The sequence below is a fragment of the Empidonax traillii genome, unplaced genomic scaffold, assembly GCF_003031625.1.
Source record: "Empidonax traillii isolate 1590-97213 ecotype Southwest subspecies unplaced genomic scaffold, ASM303162v1 scaffold207:size1520225, whole genome shotgun sequence".
Taxonomy (NCBI): domain Eukaryota; kingdom Metazoa; phylum Chordata; class Aves; order Passeriformes; family Tyrannidae; genus Empidonax; species Empidonax traillii.
In genome coordinates this window covers 54,002-78,495 of record NW_020955400.1, presented here as the reverse complement: position 1 = coordinate 78,495, position 24,494 = coordinate 54,002, and the positions used below count along the sequence as shown (strand labels likewise).

General features: G+C 39.7%; 1 protein-coding gene and 1 non-coding gene across 4 annotated transcripts; both read right to left on the bottom strand.

Annotated features, from left to right (window-relative positions):
- Positions 1-3,824: 3,824 nt before the first annotated feature.
- On the bottom strand, positions 3,825-22,853 carry KATNA1 (katanin catalytic subunit A1). Of its 3 annotated transcripts, none has more exons than XM_027887379.1 (11): positions 22,810-22,853; positions 17,712-17,886; positions 16,813-16,970; positions 14,875-15,058; positions 12,917-13,038; positions 11,451-11,556; positions 10,961-11,119; positions 9,721-9,847; positions 8,028-8,162; positions 7,633-7,759; positions 3,825-4,165 (listed from the first exon to the last, which is right to left on the bottom strand). In XM_027887379.1, exons 2-11 carry the CDS (start codon positions 17,880-17,882, stop codon positions 3,967-3,969), a joined length of 1,488 nt encoding a protein of 495 aa, XP_027743180.1. In that variant the 5' UTR covers positions 17,883-17,886; positions 22,810-22,853; the 3' UTR covers positions 3,825-3,966. The 3 variants fall into 3 exon arrangements, 2 of the variants coding, with proteins under 2 accessions (XP_027743180.1, XP_027743181.1); XM_027887380.1 differs by lacking the exon at positions 22,810-22,853 and adding an exon at positions 20,331-21,361; XR_003571606.1 differs by lacking the exon at positions 22,810-22,853 and adding an exon at positions 6,485-6,684 and having other exon boundaries at positions 4,060-4,165.
- A 311-nt stretch (positions 22,854-23,164) lies between these two features.
- On the bottom strand, positions 23,165-23,235 carry TRNAG-GCC. The gene has a single exon. It is a non-coding gene; the product is annotated as a tRNA-Gly (tRNA).
- Positions 23,236-24,494: the final 1,259 nt, after the last annotated feature.

The window sequence follows — 24,494 nt, the reverse complement described above, 5'->3', positions numbered from 1 at the left end:
TTCTGTGAAGTCACTTTTCCACACCTCGGACAGGATGCTGGCTGCCTTCATGCCCATAGATAAACCAGGTCAGTTGTCCTGATTAGCGAGATGATGAAATTCAGGGTGTCCTTCAGAAAAGGACTAGGGAGTATTGTGAACATCAGCTGTGCCAAAAGCCTAAGCAAAGCTGCCCAGCCTGGCTCAGGTCTCATAGGGTTGAGTGTGCCTTGCGAGGAAGATACCACTACTCAACATTTGTGTTACTCGAGAAATTTGACATTTTATATACGCAAAACAAAAATTAAAAAAGCAGATTTATATTTCAAGCACTTTACATTTTTATGATCCCTTCCACTCATAAAAATTGTTAGCAGTTGCAATTATAGTGTGCTTTTTGTATCTGTGACAGCAATACTATGTGAAGTCCCAAAAGAAAAATGAAAACTCTACGGAATTGTACTGGCTTACTATTGCTAAGTAGGCCCAGTCTGCCCATGCCAGTTTCTATGGTTAACATTTTTCAAATAAACATTTAAATTGTTTATTAAACTGTGTTCACTTGTGCATCTGTAGTTACAAAGAACAGCACTTTGCCAAACATGTTAGCTACAGGGTACTATTTGTTTTTTAGCTTTTCACTGTTCTTACTTACAAAAATTGTCCGAAGAATGACTAGGAACATAACTACCTGGCACTAGACTGAGCACAGTTACCATCTGAGTGATCAGAATTACCCATGTGCAGCTGATTTTCCTCCTCCTCCCACCTTAAGGAAACATTATCACAAGTTTAATGAGATCCAAGTTATTGAGATGTTGGTCCGTACAGCTGGTCTGTGACAGGAACAACTCCCATTGTCTCGCTCAGTTGACAGCACTGCATTGACAGAGGGAACATTTCTAACACTGACTTGCCTTGCAAAAATCCAAACCAAGACTCACCACCCAGCAGTGCAGTGTGGTACATGTCAGCCCAAGGTAACAGGGACACTGCTCAAACTTCCCCTTGCTTTTTAATTTTATTTTTTGTTCTAGCACCCTTAGGGTGGCAAGGGAGTTGAACAGGAAACTGCTAAAATTAACACAGGAATGGTACCTGCACAGACAAGAGCAGTTCTTCAAACAGTTGTAGACAGACTTCTCTGCATGTGGAAATTCACGTTCTTTACACTTCATGAACATAGCTCTGGTTCCTGCATTAGCATGGTTCAAGTAGAAGTGATGTACAAAGGCTGAAGTTAGCTTCTTCAGGGGAAAAAAAGTAGGATGGAAAGAAACACAATAGTTCTTCCTTAGTGCACAAGCACAGTATTAATTACACTGCAGATGTGCTCTTTGCGTCCCTCCTTATGAAACTGTAAACCAAGCACCTGCACAGCAACAAGGGGATTTAGCTCTTCTAAACAGCTGCAACAAATGAGTGGTTAAGCCTGAAAAAGTGTTGGTACTGCTTCACAGCTTGGCTGATTTCCATGAGCTCAGTAATCCTCTTCTGTATGGTGTTTACAAAGCATGAGGAAAGAAGTACTACCACCAGGTAATGAAATTCTAAAAATAGTGTAAATCTTAACACAGTAACTGCCAGATAACAATGCTGCTGTAAGGAGCTGGAGTTACTGAGTCTTAAATAAAGTTAAAGAACTTGTGTTTCTGCTTTAGCATGCACATGGATTTCCCCAGTCACGAGTCTTGCACCTTTCAGAGGAGTGCTACTTTTAGCTGGGACTAATCTGAACTATTTTGTGAATTGATTTAAAAACCACCTTGTGCAGGTAATGCCGTTGGGAAAGGGCAACTGTCCTGCATGCCAGTCAAGGTAAGTCTCATTTTCCCAGGACATGAACTGATAAGGATACATGTGTCCAGGAAAAGAAGGTGGGGGGGGCAGGATACTGAAAAAAACAAACAAAAAAAACCAAAACCAAAAAATTCCAACTGTCCAAAAAAAACCTTGGTAGGATGGCAGTAGGTTTTTAGGAACAACAACATCTCTTATCTCCTCACAACCTGTGTCTCTCACTGCAGCGATGTATCACCATATTGTGTGTTCCAAAACAAAATGAACTTCTGAGCTGCAAATTCAGCCTCTAGCATTTTTCTTCCCCTCTACCACATATTACAGAGGTGTTAATTTTGTTCATTCAGAGTGAACTGCGCTGGTTGAGAACTAAACTATTGCTTTTCAAGTGAGGTTTACAGTAGGAGTTCTCAAAATATATCACACTTTCAGTCTAAGCGGCCCCTTACTGGACTGCTTCCAAGGATCAAAGCTTGCCTCCTCTCCCTTCTTACCTGGGGGACAGATTGAGTATTTTGGTTTGCTTGCAATGAATTATGAGACGAAATCTCCTCCTGCAACACAGTTGACAGGTCCACTCTCATCCTAACATACAAACACATAAATATTAAGAGAATGCACTTCTTCAAAATACCACAGAGTTATAATTTTCTGAACTCCTGACACACAGGACTATCTGTTTGAAATGAAAGTAAATCAGTTTTCCACTTTGGAAATGGAAGTTTAAACGCACGCAGTTGTGTACTCACCTGAACTTCTTCATTTCTGCCAGGTTCCCTCAGAGATGCAGGAGCTCTCACAAGATCTCAGTGTTTTACTAGAGCATCCCATCACTGACACTGCTGGAAGTCCCTTTTCAGTGTGTCCAGATGTCACTCACAACGTAGTGATGAATTTTAAGTACATACAAGATGGTCATGATAATGGCATTTACACAACTCTCATCTTTGGATGCTCTTGCCTCCTACTCAGACTGCAGCTTTTCATTACCATTTGTCCTTCCTGTCTATCTTGCAGCATCTAAAGAGACACATAATCAGGAATTCCACAGCCAGTTTTGTATAGCATGTATCTACCAGCTGAAACAAGTCTGGACCTATTTGATTCATGAAAAAAGCATAAAGTTTATCTGTAAGCAGAACTACAGCTGCCTGCTCTGGAAGGAGCTAGCAGGAAGGAATGTTTCCAAAATAGTAGCAGATGGATATAAATTATAGGTGTTTTAGATACAATTACCACTGGAGAGAAAAATCTAAAATTATTACCTAGATGGTCACTGTAGGACCATTCTCAGAGAACTGCTTCTACATTCTACTTACCAAGTAATGAAAAAAGAGAATTCAGATTTTCTGTCAAGTCAGGGTTACCAATGGAGCCCAAATATAACACATGCTGCCTTATCAGAACAGCCTTACCAGGGTAAATGTGTAAGCCAGGACCCAACCTACCAGTCCAGAGTTCTGACCCTTATAGAACCATACAGTCAAGGAAGAAAAACATATTTCAGAATAATTGACAGAAAGATTTTGTTTTCTCTTAGACTTACAAGGAGACTCCACACGTGACTCAGCACCACTACTGGCCACACAGAGTTAGTTTACACTGGCGGGATGTATTTTAATATCATTTATCAGACACCATTAATCCACAGTGATCCTACCTCTTGCTTAAACTTCAGTTGATTCTATTAACTGTTACAGCACGAGGGTTGCTGTTCCACATCTCAACCTTTGCACAGGTTCCTTATTAATACCTTAGAAACAGTTTGAGGGTAGAATTCTCCAAGATCAGTTGGGAAAACTGTCTTTGTAACCATCTCGTTCTTCTTGTTTTCTAGTTCTAAGCATCCCTTACTCAGCAGGGCTAGTTTGGTGGTTGTTTTTTTTTTTTGGTGTTACAACAATTTTTCAAGAGTAAATACTCTGATATGAGAGTTCTAATAATAAATTCAAGTAATTTTAAAATCTTGAAAATCAAAGCAGGTACCATTGGCATTTGAGAAAAATGGGTGACTTTTGAGCTAGTTAAAAGAGAGCTAGACAGAGTTTGCATTTTAAAAAAATTTATTGAGACATCTGTTGCTCTTAAATTACAAAAGTTAAAAAGAGCACGCAGTGCACTGAAACACCACTGATTATATCTAAAGCTGCTTTAAGACATAAGGTGGCTTCTTCAAGAGAAGACAACTCAACATGATCCAAATTCAGCTATCCATTTCTCATATTTCTCAATGTCCGCAGCAGATACCGATTTAGAAACTTTCTTCAAAGCTATTTCAAAGTCTTCCATAGTTGTTGGCATGTGCATTTCATCTCGGGGAAGATTTCTTATTTCTTCGGGTGTCAAGCCTTCAATACGCCGCCTCATAGCCATCAGCGATGCATCTCTATTCAGGAGGGCAAGAAATAAAAAGAAATAAATGTTTACTCAAAGCAGGATGGCAAGTTCAGTTGTTTGAAAGGCTAAATGTACCATTCCAGTTAAGCTGTTGCATTCAAAATGATACAGTAAAGAACTGTAAATTTTTATATGAAGATCTCCAAATGCCATCCACATTTTTCAGACATGGATTTATCCTCACTGGATATTTGAATAGCTAGTACTCACTGGCTAGGCAAAACAGGTGAAGATTAACCCGTTTATCTAATGTCACTGCACGCCTGTGATGTAGCCGCCGTTTATTGTATTTTTAAACAGGAACAAGGTAAAAGTCTCAATTTCACTCCTCCTAGATATAGCAGGAGTAGCTGGAGCATTTCAAATGTTTCCTGGTTCGAACAGGAATCCCGCTTCAAAGACAGTGGACAGTATCTACCTCCATCCTGTACACTCACAGCAAATTGTTAAATGACAAAATCTCTTCCGTCTGTAGCTCCTCAAACTTCTGGCCTCAATGAGCATTAAGTGTCTTTACAAGCGTGTCATTTTCTTTCTGCATTAGGTTTGACTGCATTTAGACCTCCAGCAGTAAATCTAGGAGCAGCAGGTGGTGAGCTGGTGAGGTGACAGATAATGCCAGGAGACTAAAGTTCCTGCTAATTCATCATTTCATAGATTATAAGAAAACGCTGCTTATTTGTCTAGTAGTAAAAAGAAAGGAAGGGTAATCCCACTGATATCACAGCAGTGTCATATCACATTAGTAGGTGAGAATCCAAAGAGAAAAAACTTGAACATTGTGTTCTAGGAGGATTTAGAAAGACGGTTTCAGTGTATTCTGTTTCAGTACCAACCCCACTCCCTGAAGGAAATTATAACTGACAGACTTCATGAATATACTAAATAACTGTTAACTAATAAATTAAAATGCACAATACAGGAACTAGAATTTCAGAACAACCCCAAGAAGTTCCTTGTTGAACTCCACCTTAGCCAAATATCACCATGCTTTGCTGTTATAACATCATTTGTGAACTAAACGCCAGTATTACACAGTGGTGAGGGGGAGCATTCCATGCATCTAATTTGCTCCTATACAGCTGTTAAGAAACCAAAATCCAGCAAAAACAACCCAACCAACCAAACCAATAAGCCCACCACACCTCAACACACCCACACAACTGAAGTCCAGCTGCCAGCACTTCCTTTTGTAAAGTCATTTCATGGACAGTCATTCCAACATGAACTCTTGGTGGCTGGAGAAGCACCAAAGCTGTATTCAAGAAAACAAGCAGCCACCCACTGAAAGATGCAGCAGGGGCCAGTCTATTCAAAAGGCCTTTCAACATTCACAGCCTGCTCAAAACAAAGACTCAAAGTCAATTCATACTCAATCTAATATGCAATTTAGATGCATTCTGTATTCTCTGAATGTCATTATTTTAAAATAAAGTTCCTCCTTCATTTCCCATGGTTACATGCTGACTATTAGAAACTGTACTGTAACCTCTGACTGATTTTCACTCTGGCTCACCAAACTCTGAACTTCACCTCAATTTCTTTAAGATGGGAGAATAATTTCAGTAAACCTGGTCTTGGCCCACTTTTTCTTTGGTTTTGCTTGTGGCACTAGCAAGGACTGTCATAGTCTACAGGTTTGAACTTTACTATGCTTACATATTGTGAGTCTGAACTACACAAAATCACTTTTGAATCAGCCATGTCTTTCCGACTCAGTGTTAATGAAACAAGAGCTGTTTCTCCTGACACTATGAAAAAAGTGTAAATACAGAGGTTAATATGAGGACTTCCTAAGTAATTTCAAATCATGTGAATGCAAACCTTAGTTCATCTGGATTTCTGCTTGCTGCCATCTCAGTTATTACTTAGAAGACTGCCACAAACGAAAGACTCAGGTGTTTCTTTTTGCTTTTTTTTTTTCATCTGTTGGTTTGGTTTTGTTTTGTTTAATAGTATTTGTACAAAGGAACTTTAGGTAAAAAAGCCAGAAGTAACAGTGTGGGCATATATATACACATATGAAAAACATGAACAGTATTCTGACTTTTAAACAAGTGTATTGATGTTCAGTCTAAAATTAATCACAAACAACAAACACTAAACAGGCCGGAGGACACAAAGTACAGATAAAGTGCACAAAGCAGCAGACCAAATAAACTCTTTTATATGACGTGAACCTATTAGCACAAGCTCCTTTCAGAGCACAACCAACACCAAGACCGATCAAAATAATACCACAAATTCATCTCACAAACCTACGAATGAAACAAATCTGCACAACACAGATTCAGAGCAACTAACATACCATTCTTTTCCCAGACACCCCACAAGGTTTGTTCAGGAAGCCGTACTGAGGCTCCAAGTTCTTAGTTCAGCCTTAAGCGACCCTGCTGATAGAGCCTTTGGTGGCAGTTTTGCGTACAGGCTACTTGCATTCATCCCTGTGGCACAGCATATTGTCCTCTCAGCTCTGCTGACACAGGTTTGCAGAGCTTTATTAGGAATCTAGGCAAGAAACGGATCCGTGTTTGAGGAGGTAAAGAGAAGGTGTTTTTAATCCAGAACATCTCTCACCCTGTTCAAAGTACAGCCCCACAAGAGTTGGCTGGCACAACCAGGAGCTCAAGCCTTGCCCTGCCACACCGCAGTGCTACCTCTGAAGCCTGAAAGCATCATTACATAAGCGCTTATCAGATGACAACATCTTTAAAAGCATCTGTCCTTTCCTGGCAATTCTGTAATTTGCCACCGCTGCAACTGTGCCAGTGAAATACTTTTAACGTAAACCACATGACTGAAGATCAGTCCCCTCCTTTTCAATTTTTGAAAGAAAATATAGAGGAAGGGGGGTTAGAAGGTATTTTTAGTCAATTATTTCAGGAATCTAGGTTAGAGAACAGGTTCACAAATGATTGTATATCAACAGCATAGAGAAGGAGGAGAAATGGAGAAGGTAGAAGAAAAATTAAGTCGGCCTCATCACAATAGCCACTGTGCTGAGTACACAGCTCTTGTACCACCATATGACACCTTTCCTGTGTCGTGAAGGAAGAACGCTCCGTGTTGTTACTTAGGTACTCCGGCCACTGCCACTATCACCTCTCTACATATGCATTTCTGCAGAAGTGTAACCCCAGTGGAATGACTGCAACTCTACAAGTTAAAGTTTACCATCCTGTGGGTATTCCTCACGCAAGGAATTTAGTCTACATGAAAGAACGTGGAATTTTACCTAATTCATAGCTTATTTAAATTACTACGTTGCAACTGACTGCTCTTCAAATGAAAACTTAGGTAAATATTAACGCAGAATTTCACCTTTTAGCCATACGTAAAAGACAAGTTACGGTCCATTTTTATCCAGCAACTTCAATCACGTGACTTGGTGACCTTACAAACAGTTTTCTTGCAGTGTGTAGCGACAGTAACGCAAATGGTGCAATGTTAACTTACCTGCATACGTTGGTGATGTCTGCACCCGAATAACCTTCCATTTTCTCAGCTATGTTTGCAAGGTCAACATCGTCAGCCAGTTCCAGCTCTCGCAGATTTATTTTTAGGAGTTCCTCTCTACCTTTTGCTAATGAAAGAAAATTAACACTATACAATTTGCTTTCTGAAGATTTTTAATAAATTGAAGAGGGATAAGAGGGAAGAATGAGAAAAAGGGTAGTGTATTTGCTATGAAGGTAAATTTCATGTTTAGATTTCACCTGATCCTGAATCCATAGGTGAATTTGCTTACATGTATCAAATAGATTTTTAAACCAGGCAATCAAAAGTAAAGGAATATTGATAAAGTTTAGATTTTAGTCCTTTTAAGCACTCCTCTCTCCAACTCTTTATACCTGATGGTAAAGGAATGTAAATCCTCTTTTCTAGTCTCCGTCTTAGGGCTTCATCAATATCCCAAGGAAAATTAGTAGCAGCAAGTACCATGACCATCTTAGAAGGATCATCATTTTCAGTAGCCCCTCCGACACCTGCAGTGGAGAAAAGAGAAAGTAAAACATACATATGTTTTCTGAAATTTCATGTATAGAGAGAACGGTATTCACAGTTCTATAATATTAAAGCAGCTACTTTATTGCACAAGCATAATAGAATCACCAAGTGCAACAGAATTCACTTTTTCATCTCTATGACAGCCTGAGAACATAAATGGAAACTAGGAGCAGTGGAATAAGGCCACTGCTGAGATCATGAAGTTCCTCTCTCTCATGGCTAGAATGGTTTTACAGCAGAGTTGTGTGCATTTCTCCCATTAGGGCGCTTCAATTTTCACATCAACATCTTCTATCAGCATGTAAAGAAAAATGAAACAACTCTCCAAAACCATCACTACACCCCAAAACAGACACTCCCCCACAGTATTCACTAACAGCCACACAAGAGCAGCATTACTTCCTCACAAGGTTTCTTCAGTTCTGAATTCAGGCCAAAGGTTGCATATATACAGGTGGATTCTTACAAACTGCTGGAGTTAATGTTTAAATTGGGTGGACTGAATCACAGCTTCTCAGAGACAGGGAGAACATCCCACTTTCTAAACACTATGAATCTGCTGGAAGTTAATTTCATTAAACTTGCTACTCTCTGCATTTACTGTTTCTGTTTATAATTATAGGATTGGGACAGGGGATAGGCATTGTACCTAGTCTGCCAGAGAATCTGCAGATAAAACCCCATTTACGAATGCTCAACTAAAAGGATTCAAATAGTTGCTACTAATAAATTCAGATTATGTACATACTTGACACGAGAACAGCGTTACAGCTCTGCTGCTATTTAAAGTCCAACATAAAAGGGTATCTACATCAGAGACTGAGAAATAAATAGATGTTGTGATTCATGGAATTCTATCACAAACCATCCCACAGAGTAGCACTTTTCAGTTACTCCTTTCCTTCTCTCTGCTCACCAGAGTATAAAAAGGATACCTCTACAGAAACTTTGCACTGTATTACCAACTTTTAAAGTTCGTTGATTTGTGAAATATTAACCAAATAGCTGTAATAAACTTAGAGTTTTAAAATGAAAACTCTCTCAACCACTTCTATACAAAAGTCTTCATTTTTTAATTATATCTTTAAGAGAAAAGGAGATCCCAAAGAAGTTAAGTGTACTTGATTGCCTTTGAAGTTTAAACTGGAACAGGTGACAGTTCTTTTGAAACACTTTATACTTGGTTTTGGAGAAGTGAGTGATAAGCTAGGTAAAGACTGAGAGAAGCAGTTAATCCTTTTTTTTCTGCTGCTGTTTTGAAATCTTGTGTTTTTCACTGAGCCTTCATTATTCTGGGTCACTAATATAAGGTCATAGCTCAGAAGCTAAAAGACTGTTAAATAATGTTTCCTTCCACACCAACAGTTGGAGTAGCGCATTTGTAGAACTCTACCCCAAATCTATGTAAGGCTTTGACAAAACTGCTTCTGAAGAATGAAGTTTTGAATGTGGGGTTGGGTTTTTTTTTGGAAGCGGGGGGAAAAAGTCCCTCAAGTTTCCTCCAGTCCAGCATCTCCCAGTATTCAGGTTATTTACCATCCATTTGAACCAGCAGCTCTGCCTTCACACGTCTGCTGGCTTCATGCTCCTCTGAAGTTCCCCTTCGACTACAGATAGAGTCTATTTCATCAATAAATATAGTGGTGGGGGCATAAAATCGAGCCTAAAGAAAGCAAAGACAAAGCAGAAGCTGAAGCAGCAGTCTACTCTCATTTAACAGATGCATATTCAGAGCTGAGTAAAGTCATATTTACCCCATTCAATGAGTTCATAAGTATCAAACAATTCCTAATCTTCCCCCTCTTGGACCACTGCACACAGGTATAGAGCAGCTGTGCATTTGAGCAGAACAGCTTTTGGCAAAGTCCTGTAATTGTTAGGGCTACAAACAAACATTTAATGAGCTAAACACAGTTTTCTACATTACGAATAACATTTATAACTGTGAAATTCGTCTCAGAACGCTTGAATAAGATTTCAGTTTGAGCAAGAATGAATGTTATGCTGGGACACCACGACATGGAACCTGTCCAAGAACCAGGTCAACTGCAAAGTAACTCTGATCCTTTTGAAAACAAGGGAGGTCAAAGACAAGGATCCACAATAATAAAGGCTATTGTCCTAACAGCAGTTGAGATACTGTTCATTGTGTGTATGCATTTTTGATCAGTCATATTAAATGAGTTGATATCATGCCTGTCAAACTACTATGTAAAAAATCTTTTATTTCCTGACTTTTCTAACTACTATAATTGCAACTCTGCCATCCCCCTCAGTAGTGGGCACCCTAGCAAACACTGCATACAAACCTGGTAACACATAACAACAATAAAATTATTTTTGGAGCCAATTTCAATTCTTATGTGCTCTGAGGCCAACTACAGTTTGGAAGTCCACATATTCTAAGCACAAAAAAACCCAACCCCCCACCCATAACAACACACACAGCCTAAATAGGGTTCTGATGCAGAAAGCAATTAATTTCATCTTAGTTTTATATTCAAGCATGTTCTGTATCACTCATCAGCTTATAGCAAGCTCTCTCTAATGTAGCAAACAAACCCTGAAACTAAAAGACGATCTAACTGTTCAGTTTTTATAAAGATATTCAGGAATAATCTTGAAATGTAAATGGGCAAATCAGAAAGGCCTAAAGCATTTGAAAGCTTGGAGAGTTGTTTGTGCATGCTGAGTTTGAAACCCTGGCAAGGTTTCACTATTCTAGAAGAGATTCTACTTCATTATCTCACTGTTCATATTCAGAAACTTCAATCACCATTTCAAACAGCAGACGAACAAGCTTTTCAGATTCTCCTCTGTATTTTGAGGTAAGCGTGGAAGAAGAAACATTGAAAAAAGTAGTCTTGCATTCAGTGGCTACAGCTTTTGCTAGGAGGGTCTTTCCAGTACCAGGAGGACCAACCATCAGAACTCCCTATTAAAATAAAAAGAATCACTTTTAAGACAAGAATCAAAACACAGAAATTCACAGTTTATTTAGTAGTGCAATAATAAAATAATGGATGTAAACTTTCCCCTGAAAAGTTATTCAAAGGTAAATATTAATTACTCTTGCTTACCCACAACAATATAGCTGGAGACAGTACATGTATACATCTTTATTTTGTTGGTACTATTTACTATTAATTTTGTTGCTAAAGAGTGGAAAGAATTCATATAAACTGTAAAACACTTGAAATGTCTTGTTCTGTCAAGATCCAATCTCAGAATCCTAATTATGATCACAGAATCAGACTTTTTCATACCTTCCATGGTCTTCTAATTCCCTTAAAAAACTCTGGCATCCACATGGGTAAAACTACAGCTTCCTTAAGCAGCTTTTTGGCTTCTACTAAATCAGCAATGTCATCCCTGACAAGAAAGAGAAAGGTGTTCGACAGACTCAGACAGGATGCAAAGGAATCAGTCCACAGCTCAAAAAATTACGCCATCAAACTTATCGTTACGCGTTGGCTCTCCTATCAATCCAACTAATTTTCCTGAATTACATTCTAATGGCAAAAGCCTACAACAACTACAATGGCATCTGGCTAGTAGGTTCCAGCTAGATGCAAAAGAAAAAAAAAAAGGACATTAACTATTTCACTAGAGCACAGAATGATAAGATTAGAGCAAGTTTGTTAAACTTATGCTAGTTACAGACTATGTTTTCTTCTTTTGCTGAGAGGTTGGATGCCCCTGAAACTTAAATACCATCTTTCATTGTTACAAGAACAACTTGCTGAAGACCAGTAAATGGAGTAGAATTAAACAGAATTTTCAGAATTCTTTTTCAGAGTTACAAATGTACTAATTCTTAGGTACCTTATAGGATGGTCTTATTTTCTTGAGGGTAACTCTCAGGGCATTCCTCTTATCAGCATGTGCCCAAGTAATATTTTGGTTTCAAAGCTTATCTATATGGAGAATTAGTTTCAAATCTAAAGTAATAATTAAGGATTCCATATAAAAACTGAAACAGATATTTACATATTAAACTGAAATACCTGCCAGTTCCATGCACACCAAGTTTTTTGTGGGAGTGCTCAGTTTTTTTAAAGCCTACTTTATTTGACAGAAGATTTTTGCTCACTTAATCCTCACAAAACCACCTGAGCTTGAAAACATTTGGAACACAAAACAAACTTTGTATAAGGTTTAATATTTAACACATTTATGTAAAGGTACTGGCACAGGGTTATATTTTATACTGGCAGCCACATCACATCCAGCAACATTTCAAAGGGTTCCTATATTGACATAACTTCTTTGTTAATCAGTTTTCTGTCTTGATATGCCCCTGGGAAACAAAACAGTTTTTCAAATGAAGAGACACTGACAGACACTAGAAACTTTTACACTGCAAAAGAGTATCTCAAAAATTGATTTTAGGTCTCAGAAAAGTCTGACAAGCTTCGTATGGTCAGATTGGACAGGGCTTTACACAACCTGATCTAGGGAAAGATGTCCCTGCCCACGGCAGGGGATTGGGCTAGCTGATCTTGACAGGTCCTGTCCAACCCAAACTATTCTACAAATCTAGGCATGGAAAAAAGATGCTCTAAAATATTCAACTTCTTATGAAGTTTAGATTCTTGTTTAAAGCAGTAAGGAAAACCTGTAGGTACTTTTTATATGTAAGTATATGTTAAAATACTTAATTCTTGTCATACTGTATAAGAGGAAATAGAAACAACAATTCAGAAAGACTGGCAGCAGTACTCACACTTACCATCGGATGTTTGGGTTCTGAGAAATTATATCTCTTTCCAGAGCTTCTACTAAATCTTTGTCATATCCAGTACTATCAAATTTCTTTGGTTCAGATTCTGAAATCTCAGATGTGGATTTGTTCTACGTATAAAGGATACAACAACACAAATAACACAACAACGGTTACACTACTAATGGATTTTATAACAAGTCCACAACAGCATCATATTTCTTGAAGGTGGCAACATAAACCAGGATGAAAAATTATGAAAGCATTCGTATTACAGCTGCACTGCAAGATCGGTTTCACCCAGATTACTGTACTGCCCCAGTTCCATATCCTTCTCCCCAAAGCCAGCATATTGTACCCCTTTAGTACTTAATAAAACTGCATACAGCTAGCCCACTTAAGGAGTTTTTGCCTCTTTTCCCAGAAAAAACAAAAACTATCTGAGACAGTAGCTGGGTAGGGGGAAATTATGTGTAAGACTGGACCATAAAGTTACACTGACCTAGGTATCTCAAATCCTCAAGTGTCATATACGTGCCATATACATGGGACACAAAAAAATTAAGCATGATTTCCATGTAGAATGAGCAGAGGTGATCTGCAGGAAGACCACAGAAGTAATAAAATAACTAATTAACTGATACAGAAGCATGGACATGAACAGCAGAGAAGCAGCTCTGCAGTAGAGCCGAAGCAAAGAAGCTACACAGTTGAAAGGGCTCAAACAGCAGAGACCATGCAACTGAGAGGAAATAAAATGCACTAGACATACCCCATTTTTTTATACACTTAACAGCAAGCACTGGTGATGACACAACAACTGTAAAAAAGAAAAAAAGACCTATCCTGTCTCTCTGTGTGCATATCGTGAGTGAGAGAGGGTTACCACTCAAAGACAATCTAATTTAGCTCCTAATAAAAGTAGTAGCTTAATTAGCTAAACAGTTCCACCCTTGTAGATTATACTACCTCCACAGGCCATGACACCTTGCCACAACATAAGGTTGCTGAAGCTAATAAACTATTACATGGAGATTTCATTTCTTTTAACCCTGGAAAACTACAAATATAGTGTCTTCTGTATGATCTCTTACTCTGGTGACCAGCTAAATTTACGGAGACACAAAGCAAAAATTACAGCAGGAATAGATCATATTTTGCTTGTTTTAAATTGAAAAGAGTATGGAACTAACATCAGATCTCAACAACAACAAACAAAAACCCCCCACCAAAACAAAACAAAAAAAAAAGTAAAGTTCTCCTTTTAAGATTATATAAATCTTGAAGTGCTTTGGAAGAGGTGAGTAAATCTCAGTCTAAAATATACTAAAGTAATTAACCCCCAAGGACATCCCATTTAAGTGAGCTCCATCAGGCTCAGTTTCAGAAATTCAGCAGTATCATTTTAAACAACTATCTCCAAGTTGCAGTAAACAAGTCACAGAATGGGTAAGGATGGAAGGGACCACAGCGGGTCATCTGGTCCAACCTCCCTGCTCAAACAGGGTCATCCTAGAGCACGTGGCACAGGATTACATACAGACAGTTCTGGAATATCTCCTGTAAGGGAGACTCCACAACCTCTCTGGGCAACCTATTCCAGTGCTCAGTCACCTGCACAGCAAAGAATATCTTCCTCATATTCAGGTGGAACTTCCTGTGCATCCGTTTCTGCCTCTTGCCTCTTGTCCTAGCACTTGGCACCACCAAGAAGAGCCTGGCTCCACCCTCTTGACACCCTTCCTTCTGACACATTTACCAGATCACTTCTTCCAGAAGAGCATGTTTGTTTCTAATTCACCCATAACCAACATTATCCACAAAGCAGACACCTTACAAGGTGAGAGATTCAAATCAGCACACTGACTTGAACAAAAGAAATATTTTATAGGCATCTAATTCTATAATACACTCAATTCTAAGGAAGAAAGACTTTCTCAACTCTGTGAAATTATTTGCAAGCTTACCTTTTCCTCTTTTCCTTTATTTCGTTGATCCTTTTTTTCCCGGCTGCGGACTGCCTTCCCTTTATCACTGGGATTTCGAGAGGATGGACGGTGAGGGCCTCTGACAGCTGCACTGACACGATTATTGTGACCTCTGCAATCACTGCATGGAACAGACTGACGCTTTCTGGGTCCTGGCGAAGGTCTAATTAGTTGTAACATATGCAAAAAGCCTCAGTGTAAAGTCACTGGTGAGCACTACCATAACCAAATCAAGTAGTTACAAACTTAAAAGGCTTTTGCTCAAGGTCATGTCAGAAACAAGACAAACATTTCTAGATAGTCACTAAAAATCCATTTTCCCTTGGCGGCAGACTCAGCAGGGCTCATTTGCTTAAAACAAGCTCCTCACTTTGTATATTCTATCAGTAAAAGTAATTCTAGTATTATGGAGCTTCCTTTGAAAGAAAAAGCGTCTGTGTGAGGCCTCCAGCTGTTGGAAATGAAACTAATTTTAGAAGCACATGAACAAACCAATACTGAGACCATTATTACGGATTTCTTTTTTACAATTCAGTTTCTTTTCTATTCGTGTCGGTTACTCTCAGATACATTTTCCACATGCTTTCCTAAAATTCCAGCATTAATGAGCCATGAGTCAAGGTAAAAATATCAGAGATATTTCCAGAGAACAGTAGATGTAAGACTGTATTTGGAAAGCATTAACTGAAAGTAGATGATGTGATTTGACACATCATTTAAGATGCATCAAGGATCCAGCACCTTCCCAGGACTTGTCTTTAACTGTTTCACAGCAGTGAGTTTGTCAGAACAGCACATCTCTCTTCAGGATAAAATGCATATTGAACTACACGAATATGCTGATGCCGTATTAAGAGTATTTTCATTCTCCAAATGGAGTATCTGCCAACTACAGTTATATTTATATACACCTAGCCACCTCTGAATTTCATTCCAAAGCTCAAAATAAAGGAACAGTGCAATTCCACATCTAATTTCCACTTAAATTTGTGAGTTCTGATATCTCAGTATGGGAATTTACTGCAGTTATTCCAACACAATATGCCCCAAGTTTTCACTGTGGCTTTTTCATATTGCCACAATTCAGTACTTCAGCAGCTGGCAAGATAAATGGAATAGAAACAGTTCTGTCAAGACTTTCCCATTTTAGTTACATGAGTTTGTGAAGTTTCAAAACACTAGGAAAGTTCTACCTCCTAGACTCTATCCTTCCAGAATGTTTGAATGAAATTGGCTAGGAGTGTTCCAAAGTTATTAAATGAGATACACAGAAATAGTGAGATCACACAAGACCCATTTCTTTCAGAAGGTGTAAATTATTAAAAAAAATAAAAATTTAAGATGTACCCACAAAGACCAAAGCTATCAGTCTGTGAGAATAGGATTTTAAGTCCAAAGCCTCAAAGAACAATTTGACCATACAGCTACAATAAACTAATAGTCACTTTCTGTCAAAATGCACAGTCCTGTGTCTGCTTTGCATGTACACCTGGTCCCTCCTTCATGCTACCACTGGCATGTGTTAGAACCTTCAGTTAAACAGTTCAGAAAGCTAATCTCATAGAAAAAGAAAAAAGCTAAACAAAAAAAACTAGACACAAAACAATGTCTGTAGCATCCTTAACCAGCTAATCAAAGACAACAAAGACAACAAAGTGAAAAAAACCTTCAACTCAGGCAACTGTGTATTGGGGTGTGAGGGAAGAAGCTTGACGTTAGTCATGACATGGAAAACAAAACCCTCAGACCATTCTGGATTAGGCTGCCTCAAAATGGCATCTCCTTCACTACAAACAGTGGCAAGCTGCAAGCGTCACACATCTAAGTTCTAGGACAAAAATTACACTGCAACAGGCTGAAGTCAAAGCACACTTTGTCCTGATAAATATTAATTTAGGCCTTCAGGTTTCCTCTTACCTACGTTCAGCAGGTACTGGCAAAGACCAGACTTCTGCATCATGAGCTGGTAATTCTTGTTGTGAGGCTTTCAATGGAGTATTGTCTAGTTTAAAGCTCTCTAGTGTTTTCATTATATCTTTCACATGCTTAGCTTCCACACTTATTTCCTGCCAAACCTGATTAAGAAAAAAAAAAAAAAAAAAAAAGAAGTAGATTAGGCACATTGGAAATAAGTTTGTAACTGTTCTCTTTTCAAGCTCATGTAACGCCTGGATAGATTCTACAGGGTTTAATGAGCTACCTAATTCTACTTCAATAAACAAGAATTATGCACATTACATACTGAGGAGGTTTTTCTGCCTTCTTCAGCACATTTAAAGAATAAACAAATAGATCTTGGATTTAACATCAAAAGAGACTTTTTACAAATTTTTAATATTAAACAAGTGTGACAGAACCTAATACATTAAATAGCAATCAAAAGTATCAACTCATTAGACTGAATATCAATGAAAAAAAATGATCGTTTGTGTTAAGGACAAATTACCATGACAGCCACAACTCATTTTCTATTAAGGACCTTAGTCATACTAAAATATTGAGGGAAACAAGACCTAAATGATACCAGACTACAAAACTTCAGCATAACAGGGGCACTCATCAGAAAGAAGCTGACAAGTCAGAGTGGACTGGTTCCCCAGGGCTGTGTTCCATCGACTTTTTTGTCACTGACAGAGAAAGAAGTCATAAAGATGACTTAACTAAGTCCATATATTAAAAAAGAAGCCTACATTTAACAGCACTAATTTATCAGACAATGGTTTTAAGTATTTTTATACTTTTGTTTACAATAAGAGTGGCTATTTTTGCTACTTTAATACTTATCCCACAAAATGTCCCAGAAAAGTAATATTTACCTGTTGCCATTTCTGCTGCAGATAGGTGTCTCTCACAGAGTACAGGTACTTATTCATTTGGTCAAGAACTCCCTGGTAGTAGACCATTGCAGAGTCATAATTTCCCAGTAAGGCATATTCACGGGCCAACTTTACATTCTCAATGATCATAACAAGGCTCATGTTCAACATGAAGCTGAAAAAAAATTAGAGGTATTAAGGAAACAAAAAAAATCCCAGTAGCAGAACAAGTTTTTGCAACTATTTTCGTACGCCCATTACCTCATCTAGCGTATCAAAATATGGAAGCTAGAAAAGTATTCGTTAGGGGGGAAAAAGCCCTAAAATTAATGTCATCCATATAAAACAGTAATTGTTGCTCTGTTACTAGAAATTAAACTCTTCACATCACAGCATTGTTTCTTGACATGGGGATTCTGTTGAAAAGCCCATAGAAGATATGCAGATTTAAATGCAACTGTTGCAAGCCACAACTGCATACTTCCCTTTTCATTCTACTGTAAGATAAACTAGTATTTTACTGTGTTCTTGTGTGGTTTAAAAAAAAGCCCCAACAAACAATAAATAAATCAAAGCCCTTTTTCCAGACGCATTAAATTTTGTTAGCTTTTTTTGCCTTAACATTCCATGCATGTAAGTTTTAACAGTCTTATTTTGCCTTTTGGCAAACACTATTCTTCCATTAGTATGATTTTACAAATCTTGAATTTTATTTATTGTTTGTTGGAAACAAATATACACCTTCTATGCCCAGCTTGCACATTGCTATCACCCACATTTTCACACTTAAAAAGGAACACTTGAAACACATTGAGGCTGCTGAATTAGCACTGAAAGGTAAGGAAATCTATGAATAAACGTGTAGTGTGTGACCACCCACTTTATTTAACATATTGTTCAAACCATACCACGTTTCCCCACCAGCAGTGGTAGTTCGTGGGCTTTTGGAGCAAACATCAATGACTGTGACCACTTCCACTTTGCAGCACCAGCAGAATCTGTACTTTTAGATTAGAATAGCGCAGAAGTATTATTTATACAAAGACAGTAGTAAGTAGAAGCAGTAGACTTACTCTTTGCAGTTGCCACTGTCCATAGAGCAGTTGTCCCACGTTCCTACCAGTTTCTTATACATCCCATCCCCTTCTTCTCTACGATACTTTCACTGTCTATGCTTTTCTTGTCTCCTGCACACCAAGATTTTCCCCACTCGCCTTCTACTTCCTTATCCAAGCAGAGAAAACATTAAAATAAGCAATTAAACACGCCTGCAAGAGAGTCACCTTGCTCTCATTTTGGTACCTGTACCCAGTGCCAGTAAGAAGCAATTGCAGACAAGCAATTACAGCTAAGCCCTGGGATGAAGCATACTTGATACAGATCAACTATTTAAAGAATGTAAGAGGTACTCATGCGCAATAAACAGACTTAAGACTGAACACATTGCAAAGACGAGGTCAGGGTCGAATTTGGCCACATCAGAGGTTTCAGAAGCCACACTTTGCACACACCTGCCAACCTACTGCTAAAATGTTAGCTCTCCATTGTAAAGTGGGGCTGCAAAGTACAAATCAAACATTTTAAGATTTGCACTCCTTTTTCTGTTCCCTTCCCAAGCAGCTTCACACACAGACACACAGCTGAAGCATTCCTCAGCCAACATCCTTTTCTTTTTTGCTTCCTTCCTCACCTTCCCTTGGAGCAGATAGCTGCTATGAACATTTTCAGTCCAAAACAGCAAAACTCTGGCAGCAAGGGATCTGAAGACAGGCCTCCAACAGCCCACACCCATCCACAAGGAAGGGACCCGAGGGGCTGAGCTTGGAAACCTCCTATCATAGAACCTACACTATGTAATCTCACTCTGTCCAGAGACTTGCTGAGCTGGCCATGTCTACAAGCTGATACAGTTAATGTGACCAGCAACTACAAAGGCTAACATATCCCAGGCTAATTAGGCCTTAGAGATACAGTTTGACTTGAGAGCTCTGTTGGTTTTAACCTTAGGAGAAGGAGCCTGAAGATGTGTGTCAACTGCTGTATGGATCATCACACACATATTACCACAGTTTTCCCTGCTGTATTTAGGAGCAAGCTTTTCCACTCCTGCTCATCCTACCAGATACACCTGTTTGCCTGTCCTAAGAATTCAAACCCATGACTAACACTACTGAAATCACAAGTTGAGCAAGATGCTAATAAACATTTTAAAAATCAAGTAATAGCAAGTTACTATAACCAAACTAGACTTTTAAAAGCCAAGAGAGGTCATAGATAACTTTTGTCCTACACTGAATGCTGTAGAGCAATCCAAGCAGAACAGCAATTCTGTTTACGTATCAAGAAAAAAAACTCCAAAACAAAAACAGCTTGTAATATCAGTTTTCATCTGAAAATGTGAATATAGCTAGAAGGAAAAAAAACAACAATACCTAAAGAGGCCAAGTCAGAAAGATATGAAAGCTCGGGACCAAAATGATAGTACTGCACATAATAGAAGAGTTAATGAAATTTTCAGGTTAGAAAAGGCACAGAAAGTAAGGACAGAAAGCAGAAACAAAAGCATAAGCAGAATGAGCTAGCAACTCACATACAGGAAAAAAAAAGGAAGGTGCTCACTCAAGTTTATAATGCTACTGGAATCTGTTTCATCTGTGGTATTGAAAATGCAAAAGAATTTAGCTGAAATTAGAAAACCAATTTAATTTGTTGCTTCATTTTGACTCATAAGAGCAGAAGAGCTTGAAGTGGCTTCTAAATACAAGGCTCTTGTGTACAAGTGAGGCAAAAAAAGCTGCTGGCTCTGCTTATGTCTGGACATGCCACTGATGCTGCCACTTGAACACAGGCAGTGTTAGAGCTGATACACTAATCCATGGGCTTGCTGCACCTGTAACTGAAGATGCTGAAGCATTTCTAAGAGGAAAAAAGAACGCCACAAATGAGTTAGAGTACTAATCTGAAACTAGGTTAAAGTTTGTAGCAGAAATTTGCAATATGCTGTGGCAGCTCACAGTAGGGTACAAGACACATGTGGGAGAGGCGTGAGTACAAACAAATCTCGAGTTAAACCAGAACTGAAGGGATTAAAACACCCACGAGACTAATCCTGACCACTTCATAATTTTTAAAGTAATAACACATGTGTTCAATACTCAGTAACACCACATGTGTTTACAAATATTTGGTGCTATCACGTAACAGGATGTCAAAGCTGCAAGGCTGCACTTATCAGCCACGACCTTTCCATGAATCATGCCCAGTGAAGTTATCTGTGTTCCAACAGCAACTGAAATAGTAAAGAGCTCATAAAGTTTACAGGGAACAGGATATAAGGAAAATAACCTAAGCACTTTGTCTTGCAAGTTTAATTCCGCCTTGTGTACAAACACACACACTTCCCAATAATCGCTCTTTACACTAGCTATAGCTATATGAGGTTCCCCAAAATTAACCAATTTCTAGTAACAGAGTACATTTTTATCATTTGCTCACAGGACCTAAAATACTTCTAAAGTACAGAACAGCCAAGAGTGGCGAGGGTTGAACTTAACCAACGTTCAAGATACCTACAACTTTTGAGAATGAGGTTTTGGAACTTATTTTTGTATTTCATTTGAAATGTAACAGACAACCATCGAGAAAACACTAGGGGCACTTCATGTTTTCCACAAGGACTTTAAGAAATTATCATAAGGAATGACTGTAGGTAATTGCTGCTCACAGTCATACATCAGAATCTGGGAACTATAACCAAACACTGCATCAATCATGTTTCACAAAGAAATCCCCCAAACTTTAAAAATCAAGAGATGGATAATGCAGATGTTGGAAGTGAAGATTTAAGTTGGAGTTCATCAGTTACTGCAGTGGACTCGCTGACTCGGCAAACAGCACAAGACATACATGGAAAATATTTCCAAGAGTCTTTCAGTCCAACCTTAATATCTGGACTAAGCCAGAGCCTGAATTTTGGCAGAGCACACATGTTTCCATTATTTCAGCCTGCTATACAGGCTCTGACATCAAAGCAACCATGTAAAATTTGCAAAGTTCTCTCAGCAAGCCAGATGAGAAAAAAAACACCCCAAAGTAACATCTTTCAGGAATCAATTTTTACTGATGACATGATGGTATCACCTTGGAGCTCCCTTCCAGCTTAATACCCATCTTCATAACATCCATGGCCAGCAAACATTTGGCATCAAGAAGTGATTGTGTTAGTTACTTCGGAAAGAGAAGGGTTGCCAGACTTATTGGATACTAAATAAAATGCTTCTCATCCGCTTACTGCATTTAACAATAATGGTAGCAAAAGAAGAACTACCAGCAACCATGAACACAAGCATGCCTAGATGTGTAAAAGAAAAAGAACATAAATCAAACATTAGGCAGAGATACACTTGTGGCAGATGATTTTACGTTTTCCAGGCTAAGCCTTTCAAAAGACTTGATTAAGCACGTTACTTACTCCCCATTTCATGGGGGGTTGGCATTCTTTATGATGGTATACATTAAATTAGCAAATTTCTCAGAAGGTTTTGAAGTGTCTGCAGCTAAATGGATAGGTGGGATTGCTTCTGTCTGGAGAGAAAATTTACATCACCGTAGATTACCGCAAACTACTTCACTAAGGAAAAAAAAAACCCAAACCACCCAACACCAAAACAGGCGGAGGATGAAGGAAAAAGTGGGAACCGGAGTTCCGTGCCTGAAGCGGCTCCCAGCAGCCCACCCAGGAGGATTCCCGGGGCGGGGAGGGCCCTGCCGCACACCTGCGGGGCGCAGCCTCCCCTCCCGGCGGCTTCCAGGGACACCACGGCGATGCCCGCCGAGCACGTGCGAGAGACAGCCCCGGCACAACAACACCGACCGACCAGCACCCTGTAATGGTGGCGGCTGTCGCGACAGCAGCGGCCGCGGCCGCTCGTTCTCCAGCCGCGGGACGGAGGAGCCGGAGCCTCCCCGGTGCCCGGGAGCCGTCGGGGCGGCCCCCACCGCGCCGGACCGGGCATCGCCCCCCGCCCGGGCCGAGCGGGAGCACCGCCCGGCCGGGTGGGCGCGGGGCAGGAACCGCGGGGCTCCCTCGCTCACTTACTCCTCCCCGAAGCTCGGACCGGCGGCGACAGCAGCAGCAGCTGCGGCTCCTCCACTTCTTCCGCCCCCTTCCTCCTCCAGCGACGGCCGACCCCACCCCCGGCCCTGCCCGCCACCTCCCCCTCCCGCCGCCGGCAATTTTTGAAGGCAAATCCGGCTGCGTCACTTCCAGCCCGGCGAGGCTGGGGATGAAGGTCCGCCCGGCCAGCCGGGTAAGAAGTCGGTGTCTGTTTGAGCGTTATTATTGACAGCGATGATCCCGTTTGGTTTTAAATTTTAAGGGAGGGGGGGAAAAGGGGAAAAAAAAAAAACAAACAGACAGGCAGAGAGAAACAAAGCAGGAAGAAAAGAGCTGCTGCATTGGCCGGGAATCGAACCCGGGCCTCCCGCGTGGCAGGCGAGAATTCTACCACTGAACCACCAATGCTGTGCATGGCGACTCTCCCCTTCGTCATCCCAAAGTGATCCCAGCGGAGTTGCCCGCCCTGTTCACCTACCTAATATCCCGTGGTGGAGGAGAGGCTTCATTCACCCATTCCCTTTCTACAACTCACAAATGTAGTTTTTGCCGAGTGAATAGCACGCACCAACTTTAATTCGCATGTTCCTTGTTTATGGCTCGCCTCCACCTTTTCAAACTCTTAGTAGAGGGTGTTGTTTTGGGGAAGAAAACGCATCTGAGGGTGCTGAGGAGAGCCAGCTGCCGAGCTGAGTAAGACCAGGAAACTGCCCTTGAGTGTCCCTGATGGAGCAGTACCTCTTCACCTGTCTAAATAGACTCAGCTGCTTAGCAACAAATAGGATCTAAAGGTTGGGCACAGTGCAGCAGGTTTGTGATAGCTCTTCAGAGTGAACTCAAAAGACCCTCAACATTATGTAATTCCTTAACTTATATGACATCCATTCTTATTTTTCTTGCTTTTGTATTTTTACCCGTTCTTGAACTGGCAGTTTTAGTCTATCCCTTTAATGAACGTCTGAGTTTAAAAAAATCATTTCTGCATTACTTTAGCTATAAAGGCAAAGAAAGATGTTGATGAGCTTCTAAAATTGGAAGTGCTACTGTATCACATCACTTGGTTGATGAGAGCCGGAGGGATTTCCCTCCTCCCCTTTGTATGTGGCTAATAAATTAAAAATGTGCTGTACTGCCACATCCTCCCCCCCACAACAAAATGTGCTGTACTGCCACATCCCCCCCTCCCTAAGAAGAATTAGAATATAATGTAGTCTCTGCAATAACACACTGGTTTCTCCATTAGCACTTTGAGATGTGCAGTTAAAGAATGGGATTTTCTCAAAGACAATTTTCCCTCCTAACACAAATGAAAGCTGTGATGTGTTGTCGATTTCTCAAGGAATAGCTTTATGATACATAATGTATGCATAGTAGTAATAATAATAAATAATAATTATTAAAGAATATTTACTTTTTTTTTATGAAAGAGGCAGCAGACAATATGGAAAAAGCACCAACTCCTGAACATCAAAATGTATACTTTTGAGAACAGGTTACAAACACGAGGTAGCTGCCAAGTACAAGAGTGTCTCTGCTGATACGCTTGCACCATTTTACTGTTAGACAGTAAAGCTGCTGCAGCATAAAAGGGACTTGTGGAAGAGGGGTGTGAAGGAGAAGGAAAGAAATGCATTTGGGCAACTAGTATTTACGTTTCATATTTGCTT